This window comes from Pteropus medius, unplaced genomic scaffold (genome assembly GCF_902729225.1).
Source record: "Pteropus medius unplaced genomic scaffold, Ma_sr-lr_union100, whole genome shotgun sequence".
NCBI lineage: Eukaryota > Metazoa > Chordata > Mammalia > Chiroptera > Pteropodidae > Pteropus > Pteropus medius.
In genome coordinates, this window is record NW_024350398.1 from 582,053 (window position 1) to 609,688 (window position 27,636).

The 27,636-nt window shown below is 48.8% G+C and overlaps 2 protein-coding genes, 1 non-coding gene and 1 pseudogene across 6 annotated transcripts; 3 read left to right on the forward strand and 1 right to left on the reverse strand.

The window, feature by feature from the left end:
• SDHC (succinate dehydrogenase complex subunit C) lies at positions 1-19,630 on the reverse strand. Of its 2 annotated transcripts, XM_039839870.1 has the most exons (6): positions 19,509-19,600; positions 13,982-14,038; positions 11,935-12,036; positions 5,531-5,592; positions 3,617-3,780; positions 1-761 (listed from the first exon to the last, which is right to left on the reverse strand). In XM_039839870.1, exons 1-6 carry the CDS (start codon positions 19,526-19,528, stop codon positions 657-659), a joined length of 510 nt encoding a protein of 169 aa, XP_039695804.1. In that variant the 5' UTR covers positions 19,529-19,600; the 3' UTR covers positions 1-656. The 2 variants fall into 2 exon arrangements, with proteins under 2 accessions (XP_039695804.1, XP_039695805.1); XM_039839871.1 differs by lacking the exon at positions 13,982-14,038 and having other exon boundaries at positions 19,509-19,630.
• LOC120584227 (5S ribosomal RNA) lies at positions 13,405-13,523 on the forward strand. The gene has a single exon (XR_005647995.1). It is a non-coding gene; the product is annotated as a 5S ribosomal RNA (ribosomal RNA).
• Positions 14,227-14,567, forward strand: LOC120584172 (40S ribosomal protein S27-like; annotated as a pseudogene).
• On the forward strand, positions 18,638-26,241 carry MPZ (myelin protein zero). 3 transcript variants are annotated; one of them, XM_039839868.1, is made up of 7 exons: positions 18,646-19,188; positions 20,391-22,347; positions 24,471-24,637; positions 24,873-25,086; positions 25,188-25,323; positions 25,481-25,541; positions 26,061-26,241. In XM_039839868.1, exons 2-7 carry the CDS (start codon positions 21,690-21,692, stop codon positions 26,115-26,117), a joined length of 1,293 nt encoding a protein of 430 aa, XP_039695802.1. In that variant the 5' UTR covers positions 18,646-19,188; positions 20,391-21,689; the 3' UTR covers positions 26,118-26,241. The 3 variants fall into 3 exon arrangements, with proteins under 3 accessions (XP_039695803.1, XP_039695802.1, XP_039695801.1); XM_039839867.1 differs by having other exon boundaries at positions 18,649-19,188; positions 25,646-26,241; XM_039839869.1 differs by lacking the exon at positions 25,188-25,323 and having other exon boundaries at positions 18,638-19,188; positions 25,646-26,241.
• Positions 26,242-27,636: the final 1,395 nt, after the last annotated feature.

Sequence of the window (27,636 nt, forward strand, 5' to 3'; positions counted from 1 at the left end):
TCAAAGACAAAACGAGCATTTTAATTCAGTTTCAGAAAAAGATGTCACATGAATTAGGATTAGAACACATGACGATAAGAAGCTTGCTTTTCTGGAAATGCAAGGGAAAGAAATAACCCTCAATAGCATCAAAAGCTGCATCTCTTCCCCCAAAACGCCTGCTCCAAAAGCCAACTGGCCCCCGTCACTTCCCTCTGACTGGGACAGCCTAACTCCCCTCCACCCCAACCCCCTTCTTCCAGTCACACTGTGTGGGTGCTCAAGACCCCGGGCTCTGACCAGTGAACAGAACTGCCCTTTAAGCCAGCAACCCACAGGCAGTGGCACCCAAGCCCCGCCCCCAGTCCCCACGGCAGAGGCCACAGAGCGGGCATTGTTTCCGCCATCTCAGGAAGGAACCAAAAGCTGACCCTCAGCACAAATCAAGACCAGTATGGAGAGAGAGCGAAGGCACAGAGCAGGCGCACGCTGGGGCAGGAGAGGGGAGGGTCCGCCATCATTCCGTCCTCAGAAACAAGACCCACCGAGTGCGGGTCTGCAAGCACAAAAGGCCCAGACAGAGCGGGAGAACTCCGCCCCGGCTGGGGTCAGAGCGGCCAACAAGGAGACCGGCCAGCGCAGTGACGTGGAGCGGCGATGCGGGAAGCTGCAGCTCCTCACATGGCTGCCAGCCCCACCGAGGTCAGCGCTGTGAGAACCAGGACAGCCACACCAGACTGGTACAGCTGGGGGATCTTCAGGCCCTTCCCCAGGTCCCACATCTGTAGAAAAAAGAAAAAGAAAGAATTTCAGCCATCGCAGCCCTGGGGACCCTCAGAGCTCCTTCGCCTGTGGCCTCCTTCGCCATTCCCAACTCCACCCACTCGCCCCTGCGACAGAAGCACCCTTGCTCTACACACAAGCGCTTCCGGACCGAACAGAAAAAACGGCCTTCATGATGACACACCAGATCAGTGTCTCCCAAGGTCACACAAACTCGCCAAACGCTTAACTGCAAGACTGCTCACACACTGCCAGTCTCCAAATCGGGGGTACAACACACACAACTTCTTCGACACGGCCACACGGTCTCTCCTCCCCCATACAGAGGACAGGCCCAGTGCTGTAGAAGAATCCTCTGGATCTAGAACTCGACTGCTCAGTTTTGTTTTGACTGTGACCCCACTAAGAAATACCTTTTTAATTAGTACCGAGTATGTACATGTTAAAAAGAGAAAACCACAGGTCCAAAATGGGGTCATTGTGCTGAAGTCCATGAATCAAGCCTACATTTAATACCCGACCTAACCGAGGTTCCAACCTCTCCCCGAAACATAATCTTAACCAGTCTGGGATTTTCTGGCCAAGCCCCAGTCAGGTGATCTGTCACGTGGGCCCTTCCCACTCCACAGAAAGGAGCGGGGAGCTGCATGATGAAAACCCTTCCTTCTCTTCACCCAAAGAATACACGTCCTGGCTCAAAAATGATCTTTTCGTTTGCCAGTGGCTCCCCTGCCCTACTTCCCTCCTATAAAAACCTTCCATTTCTGCACGAGCCCTCTGAGCCCTCCGAGCCCTTCTGGATGCTGGGTGGGATGCTGCCTGGTTCACGAATTACTTAATAAAGCCAATTAGCTCTTCCATTTTACTCGGCTGAATTGTGTTTTTTAACATATGTATAGCAAATGTTCATGGAACAATAGACAATATTACCCTTACTATGTGTGCTACATTCCATATGGTGTATTCTATTTACATTTCTTGTTGGTAGCAACCCACTAAATTGATTTTCTACTCGCTGCGTCAAAAACCACAATGTTTAAAAATTAAATTTATTGTGGTGACATTGATTAACAAAATTATATATAGGTTTCAAAAAAAAAAAAAACCCACAATTTTAAAAACACTGATCTGGACTCTGGTGCCCCAGGGGGATTAACACACTGTACTCTAAGTTGCTGAGGGAGCCCCTATGTTAATGGTCCAGTCTCCAGGTTCCACACTTTCCACTCGACTGTGCCCCCCACACACATACACCCACTCTCTGAATGTGAAACTGACGAAACAGTACTTCAGAGAAGTCAGAGAGAGCCCAGAAGAAAAATCAAGACGAGAAGATGTCCCACCTCAGCCCCCAAGTAGCTTCTACCCAGACCAGATTAGGGGTCAAGCAGATTCCACAGAAAGCTGTTTTGCCTGTACAGACACAGTGCTTTACAAAGAACTGAGTCCCGCTGGGTGGTGGTGATGGGGGCGGTGGGGTGGGGACGTTCTCTACAATGGCAGAGACCCTAACACATCTCCACTCCCCCACTGTGTCTTCTGGCAAGCCACTACAAGGTCAGAGGGCAAGAGCTATGCGCTGTCAGAAAACAGAGAAGACCCTGTTCCACACTCAGAGCCAGTACTTGCTAGAAAAAAAATAATAAAAGCAGATTTAAAGGCTTAAAAGAAGCTTTAACTTAGTTCTGAGGTTCTGGAAAACCTCTTGCTTCTCCTCCCCCATACAGAGACAAAAACAAGACTATGGCGAGGTGCCCCCTGTCCCTCCTGAGCTAGGAGGTGACAGAGGGAGCTGAGTACTGGTTTTCCTTACAGAGCTTTGTTGGTGGAACTTGAAATCAATAAGGGAAATGCCCTCCCTGACCCACCCCTTCTGGGAAATAAAGTCATTTGGATCAAACTGAACTGCTGCCCCAGGGAACAGCTGACAGACACACTTAATTTAATGGGTCATTTATCTCTCACTCTTCAGATTCCATTAAACTAAGTCTATTAGACCAGATTGAAATTCAGGAAGTGCTTCTATCTAGGCTCCAATGTGGAAGTTATAAAAGGTCAAATTAAGGCGAAAGCATCCCTGTGAGAGATGGCTCGGGTGGAGAGCAATGGGAACCCAGAGCAACCAGAACCGCACTTGTCTTCCTGGGAAAGGGAGCCAAGCAGGGGAGGGCAACACAGAACAGGACATTCTCCGTGCTGGAGGAGGGCTGGTCTCCTTTATAAGGTGGAGGAGACACTGGTCTGAACTGACCGCAAGGTCACGTAGGAGGAAACACGACAGTCCTCAGGCTACCAAAAGATCATAAACCCAATCATTAAAATCAGGGATCCTAGGCCCCCAGTTTCTGTTAAACTTGGCCCCGTATCCTCCAACAGCTCAAAACAAAAACCGAAACTGTTACGGCAACCCAATGTCAAGATTAAAAAAGTTAGTATATTTGACTCAAGCCAAATGTGTCACTCTGGGTTGGCAGTAATCATGTTTATCTAGCCCATCACTGGACCCCCTGTGTCTAGCACAGTGCCTGGCACAATAGGAACCAATTAATTATCTGTCTGACAAACACGCCTCCTATGCGGACGTTAGACCTGGCTCCAGGGCTCTGCTTTAGAATCTCCCTTGTAAACCTGAAGTGTTCGCCATGAGAGCCCACAGCACCTGCCAGGCCCACGCCAGGGCCCAGCCATGCCCACTGCACCGGAGTCCAGTTCAGCCCTCCCACAGAGGCTCCTGAGCAAAAGCCCAGCATTACCTACTTTCAGAACAGCACTAACCTCCAGGCAGAGAAGGCGAGAACCCAGCCTCTCCACCCCCTCCCCCGGAAAATGTCCAAGCTCACGTCCCGTCACTTACCAAGTGTCGGATGCCATTCCAGGTGTGATACATGAGAGGGAAGACGAGGGCAAACTTGGCTGTGTAGATGAACGCCGGTCCCAGACACAGGGACTTCACGAGTTGCAAATGAGACTCAAAGGTCCCCGGGAGCAAAAGGGCAGACAGGCCAAAAAGAGAGACCCCTGAGGAGACAACCAAGGAAGCCCATGACAGCTGCCCAGCGGCTCCAAGTGACAGCCCGGGACATTCAGGACCATCCTTGCACCCAGTCGAGTCAACAGCACGATCCATCCACAGTCGCATTCCTCGAGACAGCTGTTGTCCGATGCCGCACTTTGTCTCTGATCACCCTCTCCAGCGTCAGGTACCTGCCATTCTCAAGGAATTTAACTAAGCCCCCTAGACTTTATGCCACCTGTCACTGGGAAAACTCAGGAGTATTTTAATCCCTGCAGAACTTAAGCAATGGAAGGGTGTTACAAGCCATCACTTTCCATCTTTTAAAGGACTGCTTGTCAAGTTATTTTTCAATAATATTATTTTAAAGTCAAACTGGTGTCATCACACTTTTTCAGTTCAACATGCTTTTTAGATTTCTCTACGGACCACAAAACCCCTACGATTGTCGCAATTCACCAAGGCCAGCCTGTCCTGATACTAGAATGAGAATGTGAACCTTTTGGCCTCCGTGGTCTACGGGATGGACTTCCACCTGCTCAGCGTGGCAATCAGTCCTCTGGTACACGCCCCCTTGCCAGACACCACTCTCAAACCGCAGGCCCAGTCACCACACCCTGTGATCCTGGTCATCTCTCGCCCCTGCACCTGTGCAGATGGCCTTTCTGTCTGGGAGGCCTTCCCCACCCCTTTCATGAACTTCTGACTTATCCTTCCTTCAAGGTCTCCAACTCCTGCAGCTGGTCTCTCTCTGGGATCTCTTATCTCTGTTAAAAAGTTGTCAGAGTGCATTATATTTATGTGTCTTACCCCTTACACTCCTCCGCCCTTGTGAGTAGAGGCTATTAGTATCACGACCAATGTCCAGTGCATCGCAGAGATTAACTAGCAGGGAGGAGGAATGAACAGTTCTTTCTGAAATGACCACCACGAGCGAAAGGATCCACATGGGTGTATTCACTTTGCAGGCAAAGACTTTGCAAGTACCTTCTGAGTGCTAGAGGGTATGCGAGGTAAGAAAGATGCAGCCCTCACTCTTTGGAGTTTATGGTCTAATAAAAGAGACTTAGAAAAACCAACCCAACAAAATAATTACAAATTATGCAATAAAAACAATGGAAGACACAACCAGTGAATAAGAACTATGAAGGAAGAGTGCTCTGAAACAGAAAATTAACAACAGAACTAGAAATAGAAGCTACTACCTCAGATATGGCGGCAAACAAAGTCCTCTTAAGCGGACAATTTTGTTGACCTCTAAAGGATGAGGAGGAGTGAACTGTGCACAGCACGGGGTGGGGGTGGACACTGCAGATCTAGGATGACACGTGCAATGGCTGTGCCAAGGAATGTGAAGACCAGTGTGGCCAGAGGAGAGCAGGCAAGGGGAGGGAGGGCAGGGATAAGTTAGGCAAGGGCCAGACCAGGCAGGCGTTTTCAGCCATGGTAGAGATCAGAATTTTAATCTCAGTGCAAAGGCAAATACAGTCATGTGACAGTAATAGGAAGATTCTAAGTGTGACGTGATTTGACTTATTTTCAAAAGATTCTTTATTTTTCTTGCTGTGTGTGAAAAATAGATCGGAGGAAAGCCACAAGAATGCAAAGATCACAGCTGCTGGGACCGACGTCACTGCAGGCCCAATGACCCAACTCTCCCTTCCATTTGGTCCAGTGCACATCGCCTTCTAAGATGCTGTGTGTGTGTGTGTGTGTCGCCTGTGTGTACCTGTACATAAAAACACACATACATACCTGCACTCAAGGCAATACCAGTGCCCCGGTGACAAATGGACATCGCCATGGGAAGAGACCAACTGCAAAGAAACACACAAAGGCAATTTAAAAAAGGAAAAGATGACACCGCAGTCGAGAGCAGCCCACTTTGGCAAAGAGAATTAAACCACTTTGGAAACAGGCACTATTTAAATAAACAAACGGCTTTCGCGTTCCTGTTTCCACTTCCTAGTTTTGAAAACAAGAAAACTGATTTATTTAAGAAGCCTCCTTCCCCTTTACCAGACTGTACCACTGAGAGAGCTGAATAGAGGAACTTATTATAATTCAAACTCTTCTCATAAGTAGAAACAAAAAATGGGTCAAAGACACCAGTTAAAGGTGAATACAATTGGAAAACAATCACGAGAATACATTCCCCTGGGTCCTTCTGTTTCCCCAGCCATACAACTGAAACAGGAGAAAAACTAAATGAGCTTATCCATCGTTTCACATAACACATGGTCGTCCTCCAACCCTCTTTTTATCTTGTTGTTGTCTTTAGTCGACACTCAATTACAGGTGGTGCAACGTAGTGATCAGACATTTTTATAACTTACTAAGTGATCACCCCGATTAGTCTAGTACCCACCTGGCACCATACGTAGTTATGACAATATTACTATGTTCCCTGTGCCGTACATATTTTATATCCCCGTGACTATTTTTATAACTGGCAGTTCATACTTCTCAACCCCTTCACCTTTCTCTCCCACCCCGCAACCCTCTCTACCATCTGACGCCCATCAGTTTATTCTCTCTGTACCCATGAAACTCTCTCTTATTATACACCCCAAACTATCCAAATTGAGCATACCATTCATTCCTTAACAAATCACCTATTCCAAATTTTTAAACCAAATTTTGCTGGATTCGGTATATGTTTCTTAATCCACAGCAGTTTTGAAATGACTTGTCATCAAACCACCTTCTAAATCATGCTCTGAACAGCCAATTTGCCAAAGCGTTTCCACGGAACAGCCAACACTGCTGACCTGGATGCAGTTCTCAAGCTCAAGGGGGTTGGTCAGTGAGACGGGAAGAACAGGAGTCTTTCCATCCTGGAAAGTCAGCTTAGACAAGGAAGGCTGAGCATAACTGGACCACAGTCAACACTCAACGGAAGCAACTCAAGTGGTTAAAAAAATCCCCAGAAGATAGTCTAACTATGTGATGAAAACAGTCACAGGAAGAAAGGAGTAATATCCAAAGAAACCAACTCTGATTAATTCAGATTTAAGAGGATAAATATAAAAGGCAGAAGAGGAGACACATAACAAAGGACAAGCAGAGAACAATGGCATAATTTGATTAGAGAAGTCGGGAGACTAAAACCCAGAATGAGCTGAGGCTTGCAAAAAATGTCAAAGACAACAAAAAGGAGCTTTTAAGATTGTACTCAGAGAAAGAAAGCCTAGCTGGGATAGATGGTTTTATGTTAACAGATGACAGAGTACAAAGCAGACTGCTCAACTGTTTTATCTGTCAAAGAGAATGATTACCAGACTGAAGAGAACAGAAATAATATTGATTTGAGAAGTGGGGAAAAAAGAGGTGGGGAAACTGGAAGACATCGCTTAGCATTCCGAGTGCACGGAGGGCTCCCAGCCAGATGGGTTAAGTCCTGTGACCAAAGGAGCAAACAACAAGCACACATACTGCCTGGGGACCTTTCGGAAACCCTGACGTGGAAATAGAGTGATGAGAGAAAGCGCTCACGTCGAATGTTACCCTAATTTTCAAAAAACGGTTCAAACCCTACCTCGTTAGCCTAGTGCTGCGTAGATGAGGGAGATTTCATCTTCCAAATAACCACAGTATCATTTCCAGTCCCACATGACTTCCAGAATCTTGTCACTCCTCAACAGGCAAGCACATAGTCCCCTGAACCTGGGTGGGACTTCATGACAGACTGCCTCGACAGCCAGAATGCAGCAGAACTGACGCTGCCTGACCTCCAAATCACTGTCCCTCTCTCTTTCCTCCCAAGCAGCCTGTGCAAAGAGATAATGTAGACAGGCCCACGTGGACAGAAGACGAGGGCCCCTCTACCAGCCAGACGCAACCCAAGACAGGTGACCAATCGGATCTTCGGATCTTTGGAGTAATTCAGCCCCAGGCTTTGTGCTTCCTGGCCGCATAATTCTACTTTACGAGGTACTAAAAAGGTCCATTCATAAGACAGAAAGTTGTATGGGGGCCACCAGGGGCTGGGGACAGAGGGAACTGGGAATTACTATTTAATGGGTGAGCTTCGGTTTTGAAAGATGACAAAGTTCTGGAGATGGAGAGTAGTGATGGGTACACGACGATCTGAATGGACTTAATGCCACTCAACTGCACTTAAAAATGGCGAAAATGGCAGATTTTATGTTATGTATGTTTTACCACATACACGCAAAAAAGTTACCCTCCCTGCAGCAGTAAGTTACAGAAAGGCCACAGTCACGGTGAACACGCAGCAGCAGCATAAACCAGGACTTCCAAGATTTCGTGGCGGTGGCACCAGCCTTCCCTTTAGAACAGTCAAGGCAGCATTTGGAGATCAGCTTCAAACCCGGTCCCCATCACAACAAATCTGCGTTCCCCAGCACTGATGTAATAAACTCATTCACACTTCACTCATCAATCGATAGATGAAATTTAAAAAATTTTTTAAAAGGTAAACATGACCCTATTTAAAAATGAGCATAGAACTTGAATATACATATTTTTCCAAAGATATATAAATGGCCAAAAAGCACATAAAAAGATATTCAAAATCAATAAATGGCTGTGAGAAAAAACTGGGCTTAGAACTATTTTATGCAGTCCAAGGGAGAACTAGAACCACTGGATAGAAGACATACATTGCGGTGAGGTCAATAATATAAGGCTCTTTCTGCTAAGAGAAATTCCCAAATTGGAAAAGGGTGACAGTGAGTTGTCACTGGAGGTGTGCAAGTATAGGCAGAAAACCATTTATGAAAATATTGCAGAGGAAATTCACTCATTTGGTAGGTACAATCGATGGTGGCTTTTAAACATTTTTTTTTTTGAGCAGCACCCTTTCTTTAAATGCAAAAACCCCATATGTAAAACAGATCAGCCAGATCAGCGTAAAGCTGCTTTCATCGCCCTGGGCTGGGCCTACAGGGCAATCTGCAGCTGGCCAGGCCCACACCACCATCCGCAGAAGCTCAGCAGGTTACCCAAAGTCCCAAGCCGTACTCTTAAAACCAATGAGACTGATGATCACATTAAAATTTAAGAACCTTTCCAATGCTTAAGAGTTTAAAACTGTTTTCTAACAACCTTTTGAAAGACTCTTGTTCTCCTGATACTTAATCCCTATGTAAACTTTTGCTTTTATAAATCGACTCAATTTATTGAGAAAAGGTGCTTCAGAAACTGCTAACTTAACCATTATTTCCATGCCTCCTCCAAAAAGCTCTAAAAGTTAGTCATAGAAAATATGATTCCAGATATCTCAGACATCTTCCCAGACATGTCACCTTGGCAACAGCCCCATTTTCCCTGCCATTTCTTTTTTTTCCACGATTATGTCTAGAGTTTCAAAACTGTAAGAACAAACAGGCAGTGAAAGGCTCACCTCACCAGCGTGCTACCATTTGTTCTATGGCCTGTGAAAAAAGGCCAGGACTTTAAACGTAGAGTCAGGATACCCTGAAAAGTTCTTCATCGTTCTAATGCTACCCCAAATCTTGTATCTCTTAAGAAAAAGTAGCAAGGATTGAGATCACTTAGAATCCTTCTGTTTTAGTAGAACGCCCAGTTTCTGCGATCAGAATTATTTCTGGAATCTAGCTCGGAAAAAAACTGAAGGGTTGTGGTATTTGTGGAGGTGGTTAAAAAATGGCCAGCCTCCCTAGCAGGAACCCAAGAGGGTAGCAGAGCTCAAGATGCTTCACTGGGTCACTAAAAAGAAGCAGATCTATGGGGTGTTTGGCGGAAGACACCAGCATAACAGCTATCAATGCTACTTCTGAGGACAACAGATAACAGGTGAACGCATACGTGTGTGCCCGTGTGTGTCTGCGTACACGCACATCCAAGCTCCACCTACTGAAAGGGCTTCTAGAAGCAATGACATATTGCGGCAGTGAGCACATTCAGCACCCAGACCTTGATTTCACAGGAGCCATCTTGAAGAACTCCCACAAGCCGAGTCTGCAACAACCCGAAGATGAGAAGAGATGAGGGTTATACAGTGTAACCCTTTGGACAAAATAATAAAAAATCTATTTACCTCCACCTCTCTTTCTGGTTCCGGTTTCTGACACAGAGCTCCTAAACCCCTTCTCATCTCTGGAGTGATAAGGGTGCTAGGAGCATTTTTCGTTCTCATATTCAGTCTTTGACCCTGGTTCCTGACACACAGTTCCTAAATCCACAGGAACTGCCAGGGTGGTAAGAGTGTCCTTTGATCTAATGAAGTGACGCTGGATGGGAGCTGGCCACCAGAAAAACCAAATCATGATTAGAAGCTTAGAACTTTCAGCCCCACCGACTTTCTTCCAGGGATGGGAGAGGGGCTAATAATCAATCATGCCCATGTGATGAAGCCTCCATAGGAGTCCCTCAAGTACAGGGTCCCGAGTGCTTCCAGGTCGGTAAACATCCACGTGCCAGGAGGACGGTGCACGCCATCGCCATCCGAAGTGAGGGGCAGTCTTGTGGAACCGAGCTCTTCACCTGTGGGGTCTGAGCTACTTTCTAGTTACTGTCAGAACCAAACTGAAGGGAACCAGTGGTGTCTGGAGTTGGAAAATTGGTTGGTGTGAGAAAAACCCCCACACGTCTGGTGTCAGAAGTACGGAGAGAGGAAACCCTGAGTTGGTATCATGAGTAGAGAAGAAATAAGTTTTTTCCTTTTAAGAATCCTTGAGTTTGTACGGATAAAGGAAGCTTCATCGTACTGTAAGAAATAAATCTGGAGGGTATGATGGAATTAGGAAAATCACAATTTGGCAACAATCACAGTAACAGCTGTTTCAGGCAAGCACCACCAATAGATGCTGGTGGGTAAGTGTGATGAGAAATAGAATATTTATAGTCTCAGAGCACCTCCCCACACAGTCGGTATTGATAAACACCATCCCAGCAGACACATCTTAACCTGTGATAAAGTTTTACACCAGCAGTAACAAGATAAATCGTCAGGCCCCCCCAGACCCAACTCCATGAAGAGAGCACAGCATCACTTCATGGGGGATCCTGTCGAAAATGCCTAAACCACAAGGGAACATAAGACAAACCCAAACTGAGCAACGTTCCAAAGATGTCCAGGTCATAAAAGAGAGAGAAAGGCTAAAAAGCTGTTCCATCCTGAAGGAGACAAGAGACACCACTAAATGCAACACTTGATCCTGGGGGGTCTTGGACTTGTCAAGGACATTATTGGGACAGCTGGCAAAATCTGAGTGGGATCTGAGGATGAGAAGGTAACATTGGATCAATGTTAATTTTTTGGCTGTGACAGCTATACTAAGGCAAGTCCTTCAATTTAGGAAACACACACTCGAGTATGAAGAGATTGTGGTGGGAAAGATAATGACCGTCCTAAAGATGAGCGCATTTTAATCCCGGGAGCCTGGGAGTTTCTACCTCACTGGGGAAGGAGAGTTAAGACTGCAGACGAAGGGGAGGTTGCTAACAACTGTATCTTAAGATAAGGAGACCACCCTGGGTTATCTGGATGGGTCCAATGTAATTACAAGGGCCCTTCAAAGTGGAAGAGGCTGGCAGAAGAGGAGAGTCAGAAAAGAAATGTGACAATGGGTCAAAGCGATGCGTTGGAGACAAACCTGAGCCATCACTGCTGTTTCTGAAGATGGAGGAAGGAGGCCACCCGCCAAGGAATTCAGAGCAGCCTCTCGAAGCGGGCAAAGACAAGGAAGCGGACTCTCCACTAGCGCCCCCAGGAGGGAACGCAGCCCAGTGAGACCGTGTCAGACTATCGACCCACAGGACTGGGAGATGATAAACGTGTGGTTTTAAGCCGCAAGTGTGTGAAAACTTGTCACAGACACAGCAGAAAGCTAACTCGGGAGCAACAGGCCTCATCACTTCTAACCCGTTCTTAAGTTATTCTGACATGGTAACAAGTTGGGAATCTGCATGAACGTGTACAGAAGCTCTGTGCACTATTCTGCAGCATTTGTGCAAATCTGAAATTGTTTCAAAATAATGTTTTAAAATTAACAGCATTTTGACTTACCAGAATTTTCCCAATGGTAGCTTTGAAGATTACCCTTCTAAGGCCGGAAGACAGAATTTAGTCTCACACAAGGGAGCCTGAGGCAAATGACCAGGGAGGCTACGGGCCAATCTTCAGGCCTCTCAGCCACCACTCCTAGGTTCCCTGGTCCCAGAGCCCTTACCTGTAGATGGAGATATGAGGAGACAAAGGGCGGTTTGAATCAGTGTTCTTATTCCAGAACTTCTCCATCTCTTCCTTGGCTGTGGTTCCCAGAGGAACGGCACTAAAATAAACCAGAAGGTTTTACAGTGATTAAAAGTAAACTTGTTTTTATACAACAAAAAGTTAAAATAAGAAAATGTAAGCTGGGCTGGATGAACACGCTGTATAAGGGAAACATGTTCACCACGCTCCTCGGCTTTCTGCTCAGTCTGACTCAGCTATTTATAACCTCAATCAACAAATGAGGTCACAGCAGAGGGTAACTCTTCCTTCCAATCCCCCAAGCACAGGCCCACCAACGGAAGCTCAACTTCTCTCCTAGTGGGCATTAGTGCAAGTACAATGTCTCAAAACCATTTCCATGAGTGGATTCCCCTTTTCACAGGCCCTGCATGCTACCTCATTCCTTACCACCTGCTCTCGTCTGGCTCATCAAGACTCTCTTTCAGGTTCTCAAAAATCAAGAACTGGATTCAGCTCAGTACCTCTGAATAGTTTCTTGGTTTCTCTTGTCACTGGACTAGGTTGAATTTATATGTACCCCCCAAAAACATATCTCTCCACAGGTTACTTATTAATTCCAAGAGGAAAAAACAGTAACTTCAGAATGAAAAAAAAAAAAAAAACTAGCAGACATTTCCTTCTTGAGATGATCAAAGTTAAAATCATTGATAATGGGACAAACGGCATCATATGTCCCTCACACGATGTACATGAGTGTACGCCATTCACATATTACTCCTGCCAAAAATGGATGACCTGAATCTAATCACTGGCAAACAATCGGACAAACCCAACTCGAGAGACACTCTACAAAACACCTGGCCAGTATTCTCCAAAAATATCAATGTCATAAAAGATGAACAAAGGTCAAGACACAGTTCCAGGTTGAAGGACACTAAAGAAATATGACAACTAAATGCAATATGTGAGCCTAATCAAATGCTGGATGGGGAACAGGAAGACCTTATTTCTATAAAGTACATTATCTGGGACACATATGAAATCTGAAAATTGCCTATATATCAGATAAAAGAATATCGATGTTAAATTTCCTGACTTTGATAACTGCATTTGCATAATTATACTGTTTTATAAGATAATGTTCTTGTTCTTAGGAGTATTTATTTAGAAGTAAAGTGTCATGATGTCTGCAACTTAATCTCAAAGAATTCAAAGAAAATAATAACAGTGATTAATATATATCATGCTGAACCACATTAAATTGTCAGTATTAGACCAGTTTAGAACTACCAAAAAAAACAATTTCATATGGTACAATCTAAAATATATAGAGTGATAAGTAAACGAAGTAAAATATTAATTGATGAATCTAGGTGAAAGGTGTACAGAACTTCATTGTATTGTTCTTCCAACTTTCCTGAAAATGTAAATATTTCCAAAATTAAAAGTTTAAAAAAATAACAGAGTCTACGGCCATGCCACCCTGAACACGCCCGATCCCATCTCATCTCGGAAGCTAAGCAGGGTTGGGCCTGGTTAGTACCTGGATGGGAGACCACCTAGGAAGACCCGGTGCTATGGGCGTAAAAAAAAAAAATAACACAGAGGCAATTGTTGAAGTCAACAGACTAGAAATGACTATGGCAGGAAGGAATATAATTAAAGACTAATTCCTAAGAGCTGCCCCAAATTAAAGGCTACAAGAAAAAAAGCATTAAAGGAAGAAAGACTAAACAGATAAAAAAGAAGAAAATTAGACCTCAAGAAAGGAATCAAGAACTGGAGTAAATCAATGAAGTAAAATAAATATAGCAGAGAAGCTGAGAGTGAGGAGAAATTAAAAAAAGAGCAAAGAAATATTCTTACTCTTTCTTCTTCCACTACCAGATAAGAAAAAGAGTGACCGCAATTATTCTCTTTTCAGCCAAACGTCTACAACTACTCGCTTTCATGCACAGCCCCAAAATCTAAGCCAACAACCTACTGCTTTTCCCTGGGGAAAACAAATGTTAATAATTATCTCCCCAGATTTAGAGACTTACTTCCTGATAGAGAGCCGAGGACTAAGGTGGGCGCGCAGGCAATGACGACCAACATGTCTGCAAAACAAGAGAATCAAGAGTCAGTATACATTTAGACACCACTTCTCTATTTTTGCACTGTATTAGACTTGGGGGCAAGGGATTTAGAATAAGATGGAAACAATGACACTTCTCTTAAGGCTATTTTCTAGTTGGAAAGCCACATCTTTAAATAACTTGAGGATAATCACAAATACTATCTACAAATGCAAAATAAGGTTTTGGCTGAACACAAGTAATACACGGTAAGAACAGTCAGAGTGGGCCTACGGGTAGCACCAGCCCCACGAGAACACGCAACTCGCCAAGGGCCTCCTGCACTCTCCCCAGAGGAGGAGGGGACGAAGCATCAGAGGGCGCGCCTGGTGCAGAGCCCCAGTTCCTACTTCATGGATGTGAAATGCCCAGGAGGCTACAAAACTGCCACCGGCTTCGGCCATGACAAATGGCCGTTTTCCGTGTTGGGGGCTCCACTGTCCCCTGTCAGCCCACAGGCGGAAAAGCAAGGCTCACGGAAGGATACGCCTTCAGAAGGAAGTGGCACTAAAAGTGCCCTAAGTCAAGATGAGTGAGGAATCATCCAATAAACACATTCTGGATTTAAAAAAAAAAACTCAGAGTCAGTAATGTTCAACAGAGAAATAAAGTGACTTTTTAAAGCCAGTCCTCAAAGGAGGCGATGATTAAAAGATACGAGTTAAAGAAAAAGAAAAACAAACAAACAAAACAAAACAGAAAATGCCACTGGCAACTCCAAGTGTACAGCGTGGCTTCAGCAGACACCTGCTGCAAATGGAGGATTCAAAGGTTGAAGAACAGGGGTCTGTGAAGGGGGGTCCTAAATATTAAGCTCCCACCTTAGGAAGGACCATCAAGTTCCAGACGACCGGGATGAACTTCAAATAAAACATCTCTCATATAATAGTGCAAGAAATAGGGGACTGCAAAGAGTTCTCTACTACCCGCAGTCTTGAAAGGTACTTGAAGAGGACACACAAGTCTTCTACTAAAAAGTTGCTATTTTTGAGATGTATACACCAGTACCAGAGCTGCTTTTCAAGTCTAAAACTCAGATGTGCCCAGACATTCTATCTGAAGAGAATTTAACTGACCTGGCGCTTGCCCAGTATTATGACATACACCCCTTACTCACATTGAGATATCAAATCTTCCCAAAAGTATTTAAGAAAGTAATCAGAGTGAAGCTCTGGGACTGAAAGTTCAAATGCACGGATTCTACAAAAGGTTACTGTGTTTTCACCGTGCATGAGGCCCCACAGGGACGCAGAGTCTCACTAAGACCCACGATCGTGATGTCCCTCATGCCATGGACATCGGATGCGTAAGCACTGCAAGAACCTGTGCTTTACAGTAGGGCACTAGAAGGGTCCACGAGCTGAAGGCGAATCATCTGACCAACACTTCCATCAGCTCTTCCCTTTCTAGCTTGGGAGGCGAGAGGTGAACATAGACATTGTGTACCCCAGGCTCCCAGAAAGAGAGAAGTGGGAGCAGACCTCTCTAAACCAATTGGAGGGATTGTGACTCTGAAGTTGCAGGCGCGCACTCCCCACGCCCAGCTCGGTCCTGACACTCGGCTCCCCGGCGGGCCGGGAGTCCAGAGATGTGGGCTGGAATCTACAGCACTCTGTCTGTCTCGTGCCATTGTTTCCCAGGCAAACACCAACGTAAACGTTCCACAAGGCCCCAACGGAAACCAGCTGCGCAGACGCCAGAAGCTTATTAGAAATACAACAAAAGTCAGTATCTAAACTTTCCTTTGACTCAAAAAAAAACAAAAAACAAAAAAAAAGTCAGTATCTCTCTTTGCCTTTCATGTGAAACCAGGAACTCTGAAGATCTCTTTTCCCACCTAGGAAAAGTACGTTATATGTTATAGCTAGAAAATAGCACTTTGTCTTATTTTTAACAAGCCAGAACTTGCAATTTCTGGCGAGTGCTGTCCCCTTCTAAATGCATTACGCACGTCTCCCCAGCAATGCAATCCCTGCTCACACTGTTCCTGAAACTCTTCTCTGGACTGGGGCAACAATGGTAACGTCCACAGAACAGCAAAGTCACAAGGCCAGATGAGTTCTAGATCCGCAGAAGCCGCAGCCATGCGACTCAGCGAGTCCCAAGCTTCAGCGAGGTCGGTCTTACCCACCTTACTGTTTGCTGAGAAGGTTACATGAAAACATGTACAGGAAAGCATTCTCTAAACTGCAACAGACCACATATATGCGTAAGATATTAATATTTCATTGGTCACCCTAAAGTCTTTAATTCGCATCACATTGTTTTGAAAACCCTCAGTGGTGATAAAAAATATTCACCTGCTCAAATGGGTTTGACTTTTGGGGGGAAAAAAAGTTATGCGAAGCCAAGTCTATGTGATCGAACTGAATAAAACTATTTGGGGTGCAAAATAAGATGTGACCATAACATGGAGTTTCTCTTATACGACCTCTACGCTTCATCCGACGGTATGCCAAAAAGTTTCATAAACGTCTGGGATAACAGCAACACTAAAATAGATGCTAGGCGTGAAGGACGTGGTGAGGAACAATCGTTTCTATTAGAAAGTTCTGATTAATGGTTGTTAGCTCCCAATTCACTCCCCAGCTACAACATAAGTCAGCCTCGGTTTCTTCTTTTCTTCCCATACATGCAAGGCATTTCCCGACGCTACCAAGAGCATCTAGAAACTCCAGTCTTGTTTTAGTCCACCTTCTCTGCATTTCCCACTAGGAGTCGTCACAGGAGTTCCTGAACTCATCCCCCAGGCACCAATCTCCTCTCTTCCCCATCATTCAATATAACTAGAGCTAACTTACTAAAAATTAAAGTTGATTTCATTTCGCTTCTGCCTAAAAGCCTTTGACCATTCCCATTGCTTATAGTTTAAGGTTCATACCACGGCCACACAAGGCCCTTCTCCACACGGCCCAACCTCTTTCTGGGCCTGTTTCCCAACAATTCCTCTCAGCCCCCACACTCCAGCACACTGGGTGCTACACTACACCCAGACGGCACAGGCCACTCGTGACCACATGCCTCTGCGCATGCTGCTGACAGCCTGATAGTCCCGTCCTTCGACATCCAACGTCTCCTGGACGGCGTCACCAGTTCTTGCTGCGCCTGCCAGGATCCCACATCACTTGTTCATGTCTCTGTATCAACATTTACTATGCTGCTTAATAGTTAATCTATTTATCTCCTCTGCTAGACTTTGACTCAAGGATAGGACTGGAATACTTTGCATCGAAAGCACCTATAATAATGTCTGACACATAGAAGAGGCTCAAAAAAATGGTCTGTGAATGAATATGCTTACTTTAAAAAGCAGTCTTATGAATTTAGAGTTGAAACTTATTTTTGGAGGTGTTTCACATATAACATTTAATATGATGAGCAATGTCCAGAGATTAATGACTCTTAGCAACTTTGTGCTTAAGCAGCATGAACACTGTCAGGTAGTAACCTAGCCGTTCTTGGCTTAGTTCTTTATCTCTGTCTTGGCCAGTCGTCCCAAGAAGTTTGCGTTACTCAGCTTATTTGTCGCTGGCTATTCCGTGAACTCTTTAGGGAGTGAAAACGCAGAGCACTATTCAAGAGCCCTGACGTACAGTACTGTGATAACTAATAATTTTTAGTTAGCCAAGTATTAAAAATGTTTAACCAATATTTCTCTTAAGTGGGCCTGTGTTCATTCACAAATGAGGAATCCACAATCATGGAATCAATAACCTTGTCTTGTTCAAAATAAATGGAATTAGTGACACTATGAGAACCAGCTCCTAGAAACCAGCTCCTAGAATTTCGTAGAAGGTACTTTCCTTTGAGGGTAAATCAGCACATGAAAAACAGTTCCAAGACCCTCAGTGAAATGAATCAGACCTGGAAATCCATCAGGAAACAAAATTTTTCAAGCCTTTCCATAAAAGCTCTTGTGAGAAACTGACAGAGCAGTACCCTTGCCACGAGAGCTTTGGATTACCACTGACGAATCCTGGTGGCGACGGTCCTACCCAACACAAAGTGATACTGTCTGAACACACTTAATGGGTATAATGATCCTCAGATTCTAAACAGTAATCCGGAAACTCTTAAAACCAACTGTTTAGAACCTATATGACCATTTCAAGCTAAATGTTAATTCCACCAAAAGCCCTTGACCACTACCCAAATAGGATAGATCAAAAAATCCAAAAGCATTCAATTATGGCCAAACTAACTGGAATAAAGGAGGCAGTTCTGGCAAGACTGGCCCATGGCACACCTTAGAAAAAAGGATACATTTGGAAATGAGAGGCAGGGAGAAAAACGAAGGGTTAAGATAACCCATTCCTCATATCAACTCCAAAAGGAATCATTTGTCACAGGGGAAAAAAAAAAACCTAAATAAAGTACTTCTATTTTTATACTGGTGACTTAAGTGGAAAGAGAAATACGAAGATATTTGGGGAAATCAGGAATTAAGTCTCAACCGCATTAAAGCTAACTTTCCATAACACACAGTTTCCAAAAATAGGGCTGGCGCAAAACTATGCTGGGATTTGTACTAGGAGTGTGTAAAGACACTAAAATCGCTAAGCTAGAAAAGCTCTGGGCAGAGAATGAAACCTAGAGTGGACAGTTCAGAATGGAAGAAAATCTAGAGTATTCTCTGGACAGTGAATTGACACTGCAGAGAATAACCGAGACATCCACTCCTCTGCCTCCCCTCCATCCAAATAAAAAGAAACTAAAACCGAATTCCCTGGGCTGCTTCGAGACGGCAGAGCAACAGCTCAGGGCGCTACTGCTAATCGCCAGCGCGGTAAGGTCCAGGCCTCCTGCACCCCGGGCCGGGGCGATAGGAACTCGGACAGTGCCCACTCGTGGCCAGCAGCTGGCGTTTGCGGGCATCAGAAGCAAAGGCAAAGTCCATTAAGTTCTCCCCCGACCAGGCCCGATCCCTAAAGATCTCGAAATGGCAGAACGTATGGTCACAGGCATACCTCGTTTTATTGCGCCTCGCGTGTTGCGCTCCACAGATGCCTTTTTTTTTTTTTTAAGCAAATTAAAGGCAAGACCCTCCACCAGCGAAATTACTACTAGCTTTGCTTGCGACACCCGATAGCCGCTTACTGCGGCGGTCTGAAACAACGCGCAGTAACTCTGAGGTAGGCCTGTGTTTCTTTTCTCGGAGCTTGGCCCTGGGCGCACGGGACAGTGATCGGGGGAAGTTTCGGGTGAGGATGTAGAAGGCGAGGAGAGCCGCGCGACCCCTCGGCAGGGGGTAAGGGGAGATAACGGGCCAGTGACCGCGAGCGCCGCGGAGCGGCGGGGGCGGGGATCCCTAGGAGTCCAGGGGTGGTCTCCACACCCACGGGCCCTCTCCCTGCCCAGGCACAGGGTACACAGCCGTCAGCAGGACGTCAGGGGCCACCACGGGTCCCCAGTGGGCCGCCAGCCCCGACTCCCGGCCCTACTCGAAAGTCACCTCAATAGGAGCGCAGCCATCTTGAGTTCCGGCCGGGACGGAAGTGACGCGTGGCCCCGCCCCTCCGGCTTCGGGGGGCGGGGCCTCCATCACGTGACAGCGGGCCTCGCTTAAAGGCTCGGGAGTCTGTTTCCCCCCTGCAGAGCGCAGGCTGTGTCGCTTCTGTCCGGTCCGGTCGTCTGCGCCCCGCCTCCCTCCGCTGACTCCTAGCGGCATGTGCCATGGTTTCGGCAGAAATGCCGCGGGCTCAAACGGTGCCGGGTACCACCCCCCCGCGTCCCTACTTGTTTTGATTCGACCCGTGGCACAGAGCGCTTGTCAGTCACACTCGCCCCCCACCCCAAACCGCCCAGGCGCTGAAAACGTGTTGGTAGGCCCGCAGACACTCCGCATTCTAACGGGAAGCTTCGCCAATACGGAGACGCACAGCAGACCCGAGTTGGGAGTGTGGCAATGGGCCGCGGGGCACAGCAGCTCGCGGACCACCGTTCCCACAATCCTGGGGCTTGAGCTGCCGCGTGAGCCAGACGCCCACCAACCAAAGACAACGCTCCCTTGTTCGTGTTTCAGGGCGATGTGGGTGACACCCACAGCCAGAAGAACCTGGCTGGGGGTGGGGAGAACTCGCTTGGATTTATACATACGCACATGGACACTTTTGGGGAGCCCAAGCACAGCCATCACTTCCAGAGCACTTATAACTTAAGGGAGAAAACAAGCAAGTGAGAGAGGAACGGCAGTGCGGAAGCTCTGGAGTCTCTTTGGGGGTGGGGAGGCGGAGGGAGACTGCCCAGAACGACTCCCGTTCTACAGTAAAACATGTTTATTACGTTAATATTCAAATCTTCTTTATATCTAGCACCCCTGTACTATTCCTTTTAGGATTTAAATAGCACAAATTCAGTTATTCTGCACCAAGCAAAAACACTATTTTGCATCTCTATAACACAAATTGAATACTAATCACGGAAAGCACCAAGATCGGCATGTAAGGAGATGCTGAGGAGGTCCCAGGAGCTGTGGGTTTACAGGTGAGCCTTCAGTGGTTTCGCAGCAGGAACAACAGTGACCTCTCCCTCGGATTAACCTCTAGAGCCTGTCATTGATGGAAATGAATCACACCGAAATTCCAACCAAATATTAAGTCAAGCCCCTTATCACCAGGGCTCATCCTAAAAATGAGCCGGAAGAAGAAGGAGGATCTAGCCAGTGCTTGGGGTGAGAGAAAGGAAGGGGAAGGGCGTGAGGAAAACATTCCAGATGGGGCTATGAGAGGTTCTGTGAAAAGCAAAATCATTCCAGATGATCCCGAGGAGGGAAGGGCAAGAGACAGCAATCAGGAGAGCTCTGATCTGAGTGATTTTCCGGTCGGATTTGCCCTAAAATTCAGTTCTGACCACGGAGACACTCCCATCTTTAACTTAAACACGACCCCAGGAAGTTCTTATGATGTAAGTTAAATCCATCCTCTTTAGTACATATTTTAAGGCCCGTCAAGTCAAAACCGGCCTCGACTTTCCTGTAGTGACTCTTCCTGTGATGCCCCTTCAAGTTCCTCCGAATCAAGTCAGTGTGGATGACACAAGATCTGCCTTGAATATGCCCAGTACTTCAGAGACCTGCCCTACACGCACGCACGCACGCACACAGACACTTACCTCTTTGTCTCTGCTTTTGCTGTTCCACCTGCCTAGACACCTTCACTACCCATCTCTCCTTTTCCAAATGGCACATACCCTTCGAGGTCGGTCCATAGCCAATGTTGCCTTCAAGACATGACTTTCCTCTGAATTTCATTTATTAGGTGAAATTTCTTTTTGGTTTTAATCTCTGTTACATGACTCAATTCCCCTGACGGTGCCGCTGTACGTGCCCTCCTTGGCACTCCCAGCACTTTGTTCAGCAAGCGTCATGATTCATTCTAGTTGGTTGTTGGTGAGTTTGTCCTCTGAGCCTCCCCTCTCTGCCTCTCTAAACTAGACTTTGAACTCCTTGAAGGAGAGACTTAATTTTTGTTCCGCTATTGCCCATATACTCACACTTTACATGTAGCTGACACTCAGTACAGGTTTGTTGACTTGGTCTGAATTGAAATGGGCTTAAACTGCAGTATGAGCATCACATGACAGGGAAAGCTTAGGGGATTCTTCCCTGGGCATTTTCCAATGGCGAAAAGCTTCTATGTGGGAAGAATCCCCCACGATGCAGGGAGGTGGTGGGGGAAAAAATGGCTCCCAAAGGACCTGGTCATCTCAAGAAACCCAGCCTATGGTAGTCAGGGTCACAGTGGACATTCTGTCCCCACTGTTCTCGGGGAACCTTCCTCCAGCTCGCAGGGCTCTGGGGGAGCCGTCTCGGGCGAGGAGGCTGGGGAGGAACCCCTTCGCATGGCCTCAGGCTTCAGGTTCCCCTGCTCATCTACCCCTCAGAGGAGTGTGTTTGTGTCCCTCCTTCCGTCCTCCCTCACCGCCCCCCAACATTCCAGCCCAGGGCAGGGGGAGGCCAACAGACACAGAGCCCTCTGTGTATGGGGTGGTATGTGTTCCCCACCCTCCACCCGGAGGACACAATGCCCCTTCTGCTCCCTGTGCTCCCCCCTCCCACCACCTCTCAACTGCACATGCCAGGCTGCAATTGGTTACTCGCTCAGGACAGCCCCCTCATACCAAGGCCCCAGGGGATTTTAAGCAGGTTCCAGGAACCTCCCGCTCAGCTCCTTGTCCCCCACTCTCCCAGCCCCGCAGCCGGCCTGGGCCCTTGCCTGCCCCAGCTATGGCTCCTGGGGCCCCCTCGCCCAGCCCCAGCCCAGTCCTGGCTGCGCTGCTCTTCTCTTCTGTGGGTAAGTGGGGTCGCCCCAGCCTGGAGCCCGGCTCAGGTCGTCCTCAGCTTTACCCGCGCCACCAGAGAGAGACAGAGCAGGAGCAGGAAGGCGATCTTATATTCAGAGAAAAACAGAGTTTGGAGGGGGCAGTAACGGTGTTCCGTGCAGGGAGGTGGAAGGCCATTAGCGAGCTTCCAGGAGGGGCCGACCGGACCAGGCTGGGAACCAATACCACACCCCAGGGCCGTGCCGAGGGCCTGCAGGAAGCACCGTCACTGAGGTGGGACCAGGACCAGACACCTGGGTTCTGGTCCCTGCTGGTCCCCTAGGAGTGCAGGAGGCACCTAACCTTGGTCTCCATGGAGACTCAGGTACTATGGTCTAAGGAGAGGGCCCTGGTTTGTGGCCCCAGCTTTTCAGGTTCTTCGTCTCCTGGTGCCTCAGTTTCTCTTTGTGGGTTGATTTTTATGTGGGTGAAAAGCATAAGAGGGAGGGTCTGTAAGATTCTAGGGTTTTGTCTATCTAAAGCTATCTTCCTTCACAAGTTGACCAACCCCTTCCTTGTCCCATGGCAGATGTCAGGTGAGCAAAAGAAAGTCCAAGCAGGGTTACTGGGATGGCTCCTTCCCTTCTCCAAACTGTCCTCAAGCAGCAGGCACGTGGGAGCGGGCACTTCAGAGTCTCCAAGGTGTTCTCTGTTATCAGTTTCCTGAGTCCTAGATCCCAGCCTCGACTCTTCTGGGCTGTGCTGGACTATTCTGGGTCCCCTGAGAAAGTGTTAAGGATGGGGGTTTGGAGAAGGACGTGGTGAGGGAAATGGGGGGACCTGGGAGCATAGGGAAGGGTTCTGTCCCAGCACCTGTCCGCTCACAGGATGGTTGGGCAGAACTGGGCAGCAGCTGATATCGGAGCAGGAGGCACAGAAGGTAGACCCAGGGAATAACCTTCCTCATGACACTGAGATTCCCTAGAAGCCCTAAGGCTGAGGTCCCAGCAGCGCGTCCATGGGATTGCATGCTGAGGTGGGAGATTCGGGGAGGGGGAGCGTGAGCCCCCAATATGCTCAGACAATGGGTCTCTGTTAGGCTGCTTGTTCCCCCTCTGTAGAACAAAAGGGTCTACAGTCACCCCCACCCAGGGCCAGCCCACACACATAATCTCCCTGGAATGGGCTTCCTTGTGTGGGTGAGTCTTGGGAGTGGCACTGGGCCAGAATGACCAAGCCCGGGGGGGGGGGAGGAGTGTGGAGGGTGACCCCAGAAGGCCCCTTGCAGAGTCGTCCGGCACCGGCTCCCCCTGTGTGTGATACGAGGTCCTTCCATCCCTGACCCCCCAGTGGAGAGCAAGCTGTACGGCCGCCAGGGATTCAGCGGTGAGGACGGCTGGGCCAAGGGAGAAGACTTACTTTCTCTAGTTATCTTCATTTTTTTTTCCTGTTTTTTTTCTGCAAGAAATTTGAGTTTGTTGTACAGTGAAATACTATGCAGATGCTAAAAACAAGATCGATTTCTGTGAGTCAACATGGAAAGCTCCTCCAGATACATATATTCTCCAGCAAAAAAGAGTAGAATATAAGCGATGTGTACCAAAAAAAAAAGCTCCACAAAACAAAACGATTTCGTAAGCACCTGCATATCTTGAGATTATTAAGTTCATACTGAGTTTGATTCACAGCGAAAGACTACACATTAAACTGGTACCAGTGGTTCTAGCCGGTAGGAAAGGAACTGGATGGGGAGATGTCAAGAGGCTTTAACTTTCTCTCTCTGTTGCTTGAATGGTTTAAGAGAAGAATGAGATATGTATTGGCTGTACGAGTTACAATAAATTTAAACATCGTAAAGCCTGCGTCTAAGGGATGGCTGAAGAGTTAGATAGTGACTCAAAGGGAAAGTGAGGCTTGGAGACGAGGGGCAGCTTCTGGAAGCCTTCCAGAGAACTGCCCCTGCTGATTCCGCCGCCCCTGTTGAATGCAACGCGTCTCTGCTCGGCTATTCCTTAGTCGGGCGAGACGTGGGCCTCCGAATGTAGCGTTTCCGCCTGTCTCTGCAGTCGCCCGCCTCGCCCCGGCATCTGCCGGTCTGTCCTCCTCCACCGGCCCGCTGGGCCCACGCGCGGGTCTGACCCCTCTGTGCTTGCAGTGCTCTCCCCGGCCCAGGCCATCGTGGTTTACACGGACAGGGAGGTCCACGGCGCGGTGGGCTCCCGAGTGACTCTGCACTGCTCGTTCTGGTCCAGTGAGTGGGTCTCGGACGACATCTCCTTCACCTGGCGCTACCAACCCGAGGGGGGCCGCGACGCCATCTCGGTGAGTGCCTGGGGTCCTGGGGTTGGAGCGTGGATAGGGCGCTTGGGAGAACCTCACAAAAGAGAACTTGGGCCAAGGACGGAGACCCTTTCTGAGCCATGGCCCCAGCGTTGGCAGAGTGAGTGACAGTCTCTGCCACCCCGGCTAGGGCCTGTCTCCTCGGGGCCCCCTCCCCGGCACCGCCCTCTCCAGCGCAGGACCCCCATGAGCTGCGAGCCTCCCTCCTTCCTCACAGATCTTCCACTACGCCAAGGGGCAGCCCTACATCGACGAGGTGGGGACCTTCAAAGAGCGCATCCAGTGGGTAGGGGACCCTCGCTGGAAGGACGGCTCCATCGTCATACACAACCTGGACTACAGCGACAACGGCACTTTCACCTGTGACGTCAAAAACCCCCCCGACATAGTGGGCAAGACCTCTCAGGTCACGCTCTACGTCTTTGAGAAAGGTGTGAGAGGGGCGCGGGCGGACGCGGGAGGCCGGCGGCCGCGGCGGGTGGCGGAGGCGCGGCGGGTCCCCGCGGCCCCTCACTGCCTTCCCTCCGCCCAGTGCCGACGCGGCCCGGGCTGGTGCTGGGCGCCGTCATCGGGGGCGTCCTGGGCGCGGCGCTTCTGCTGCTGCTGCTCTTCTACCTGATCCGCTACTGCTGGCGGCGCCGGCAGGCGGCCCTGCAGAGGAGGCTCAGGTAAGGGGCGCCGCCCGCGCTCCGCGGCCCCGCGAGTCCTCGGCCAGCCCGGGGAGGCCGCCCCGGCGGTGGGGGCGGGGGTCCCGGGGAAGGGGGCGCCGCGCCGCCCTGCCAGGGGTCCTGACAGGCCCCGGCCACGGCACCCGTCTCCCCGCAGTGCCATGGAGAAGGGGAAACTGCACAAGCTCGGGAAGGACTCGTCCAAGCGCGGCCGGCAGGTGAGCGGGACTCGCGGCCGGGACGACCGGGGAGGGGACCCCTGGGAGCCGCCGGGCAGAGCGAGGGCAGGGACGGGTGACTGACGTGCGCGCCCCTCCCCCAGACGCCGGTGCTGTATGCCATGCTGGACCACAGCAGAAGCACCAAAGCGGCCAGTGAGAAGAAGTCCAAGGGGCTGGGGGAGTCTCGCAAGGATAAGAAATAGCGGTTAGCGGGCCGGGCGGGGGCTCGGGCGTCAGGGGCGGAGTCTTCCAAGGGCGCTCAGGTGGTGGTCATCGAGATGGAGCTCCGGAAGGACGAGCAGAGCGCGGAGCTCCGGCCTGCTGTGAAGTCCCCCAGCAGAACCAGCCTCAAGAACGCCTTCAAGAACATGATGGGCCTGGACTTGGACAAGTGACCGCCCCGGCCCTGCCGAGCAGGGGCACCTAGGCTGCTCTCGCCCGTCTAGGTGCTTCCGCCTTAGCTCCCTGCCCTGCCCCCTCGGAGATGTAAGTTTCATTCCAAAATTCGTTCCCCAGGCACTTCATATCTTCCCCCGCCTTCACCCCCTGGCTTTCTGGGAGCCCAGGGCCTGATCCCACCGGCCCCAAGGACTGTGTGTTTGGTGCCCGTCCCTGCGGCACCGAGAAGAAAGGGACCTTGATACCCCGCGCTTGGACTCCAGGCCACTTGCATCCTCGCCCCTCGCACTGCGAAGCTGTCCCCAGCTCCCTCCCTCTGACCTCCCTCCCCCACTCCCGTCAATACGTGGTCCAGCTCCCTGCCCTGTCCTCTCAGCTAACACCCAGGTCATTCGGCTCAGACTCTCCTTCAGGGTTTATTTAGGTGGTTATTTTTTATTTTTTAATCCATTCTTGTTTGTTCGTTTACCTGCACCCTTGCTCTGCCCTCCCCCCATGACTGAGTACCAATGACGTCATGTGGTCTTTGCAGCTCCCCGCCCCATTAAATCCTTAATGGGGAGTCGCCCAAGCAGAGGGGCCCCTGACCCTCAAACCTCAGGTACAGGACTGGTACCCCTGACCACTCTGGAGCACTGTTCTGGGGCTCAAGGTCACGGGGACGGGGAGACAGACGACGGACCCTCACAGGTCAGGGGTTGAGGAGGGGGCAAATGAGCCTTAAGAAATGGCTTTTAACAATCGGACAGAAAGGAGGAACAACAAATGGGAAATAGGGGGAAAGGGAAGAGGCTGCCCTCCCAACCACAGGAGATTCTTAGGATTTTTCTACATTCTGTATATTTCCTCTCAAACCCCTGAAAATCCTTAAATGTTTAATAAACACTGACATTTCCAGAAGCTGCGGCCTCCATCTCCGATTGCCTCATTTTTCTAGGAATAACCCCTCCCCTCCCCCACACTCCTCATCAGCTGGTTTCAGTTGTTCAGAATTTGGTTTTATGGTACAGGCTTACACAGAATAATGGGAAAAACTCTGAAACGGGCTCACAGGACACATTCGAACATTCAGCCGGTGTCCAGTGGGCTTGTGCTGTGGGCTGAAGTGTGTCAGGCTCTGCGTCTACCTTTGAGAGAAGGTGGGTGAAGGACAGGAAGACAGCGATTCCCACGAGGACTGACTCTCAGGAGTCCAGCAGGAACGAGGGAGCTGCCAGGAGCCGCTCCCACTGCAAACAATTCCAGAAATGAAGGAAACGCGCAAGGCCAAGAGGAGCAGAGGGAGGCGGAGGAGGCAGGAAGGGCAGCTCCCAAAGGACGTTAGGGCGGGGCAAGTGCAAGAGTCGGAGATGGAAAGGCCCCAGGTGGGAAAGTTGGCTCTGCATTGGGGCAAGATCAAGGACAGGTCAAGAACACCAAGTCCCTGGTGGTAGGTTGTCAGGGAAGCAGGATCCTGTCCCTTTAGCTGCCTGAATTTCTCCCAAGATCTTCATTTCCCAGTTTGGGCTTGGGGAACACATTCCGAAGTGCCCCGCTCACATCTCCAGACCTCTCCACTTTTGCCAGGACTGCAGTCCCAGCTCTGCCACCCGACACGACTGAAAAAGCACCAAGAGAGCGATCGGTGATACAGATGTGACGCCTGCATTTGCTTTCTTCCGTGGCTGTTTCTAACGCCTGTCTCTTCTGCTAA

Bases quoted from the DNA above. Each gene is read 5' to 3' on its own strand.
- SDHC (XM_039839870.1), bottom strand. From the start codon at position 19,528: ATGGCTGCGCTCCTATTGAG. The intron at 12,037-13,981 runs GTAAGTCTCTAA...GGTTTATTTTAG, and splicing joins CCTCGGCTCTCTATCAGGAA to TGCCGTTCCTCTGGGAACCA. The intron at 762-3,616 runs GTAAGTGACGGG...TTTTTTCTACAG, and splicing joins GGAATGGCATCCGACACTTG to ATGTGGGACCTGGGGAAGGG.
- MPZ (XM_039839867.1), top strand. From the start codon at position 21,690: ATGTGGGAAGAATCCCCCACGATGCAGGGAGGTGGTGGGGGAAAAAAT. The intron at 22,348-24,470 runs GTAAGTGGGGTC...CTGTGCTTGCAG, and splicing joins GCTGCTCTTCTCTTCTGTGG to TGCTCTCCCCGGCCCAGGCC. The intron at 25,087-25,187 runs GTGTGAGAGGGG...CCCTCCGCCCAG, and splicing joins GCTCTACGTCTTTGAGAAAG to TGCCGACGCGGCCCGGGCTG.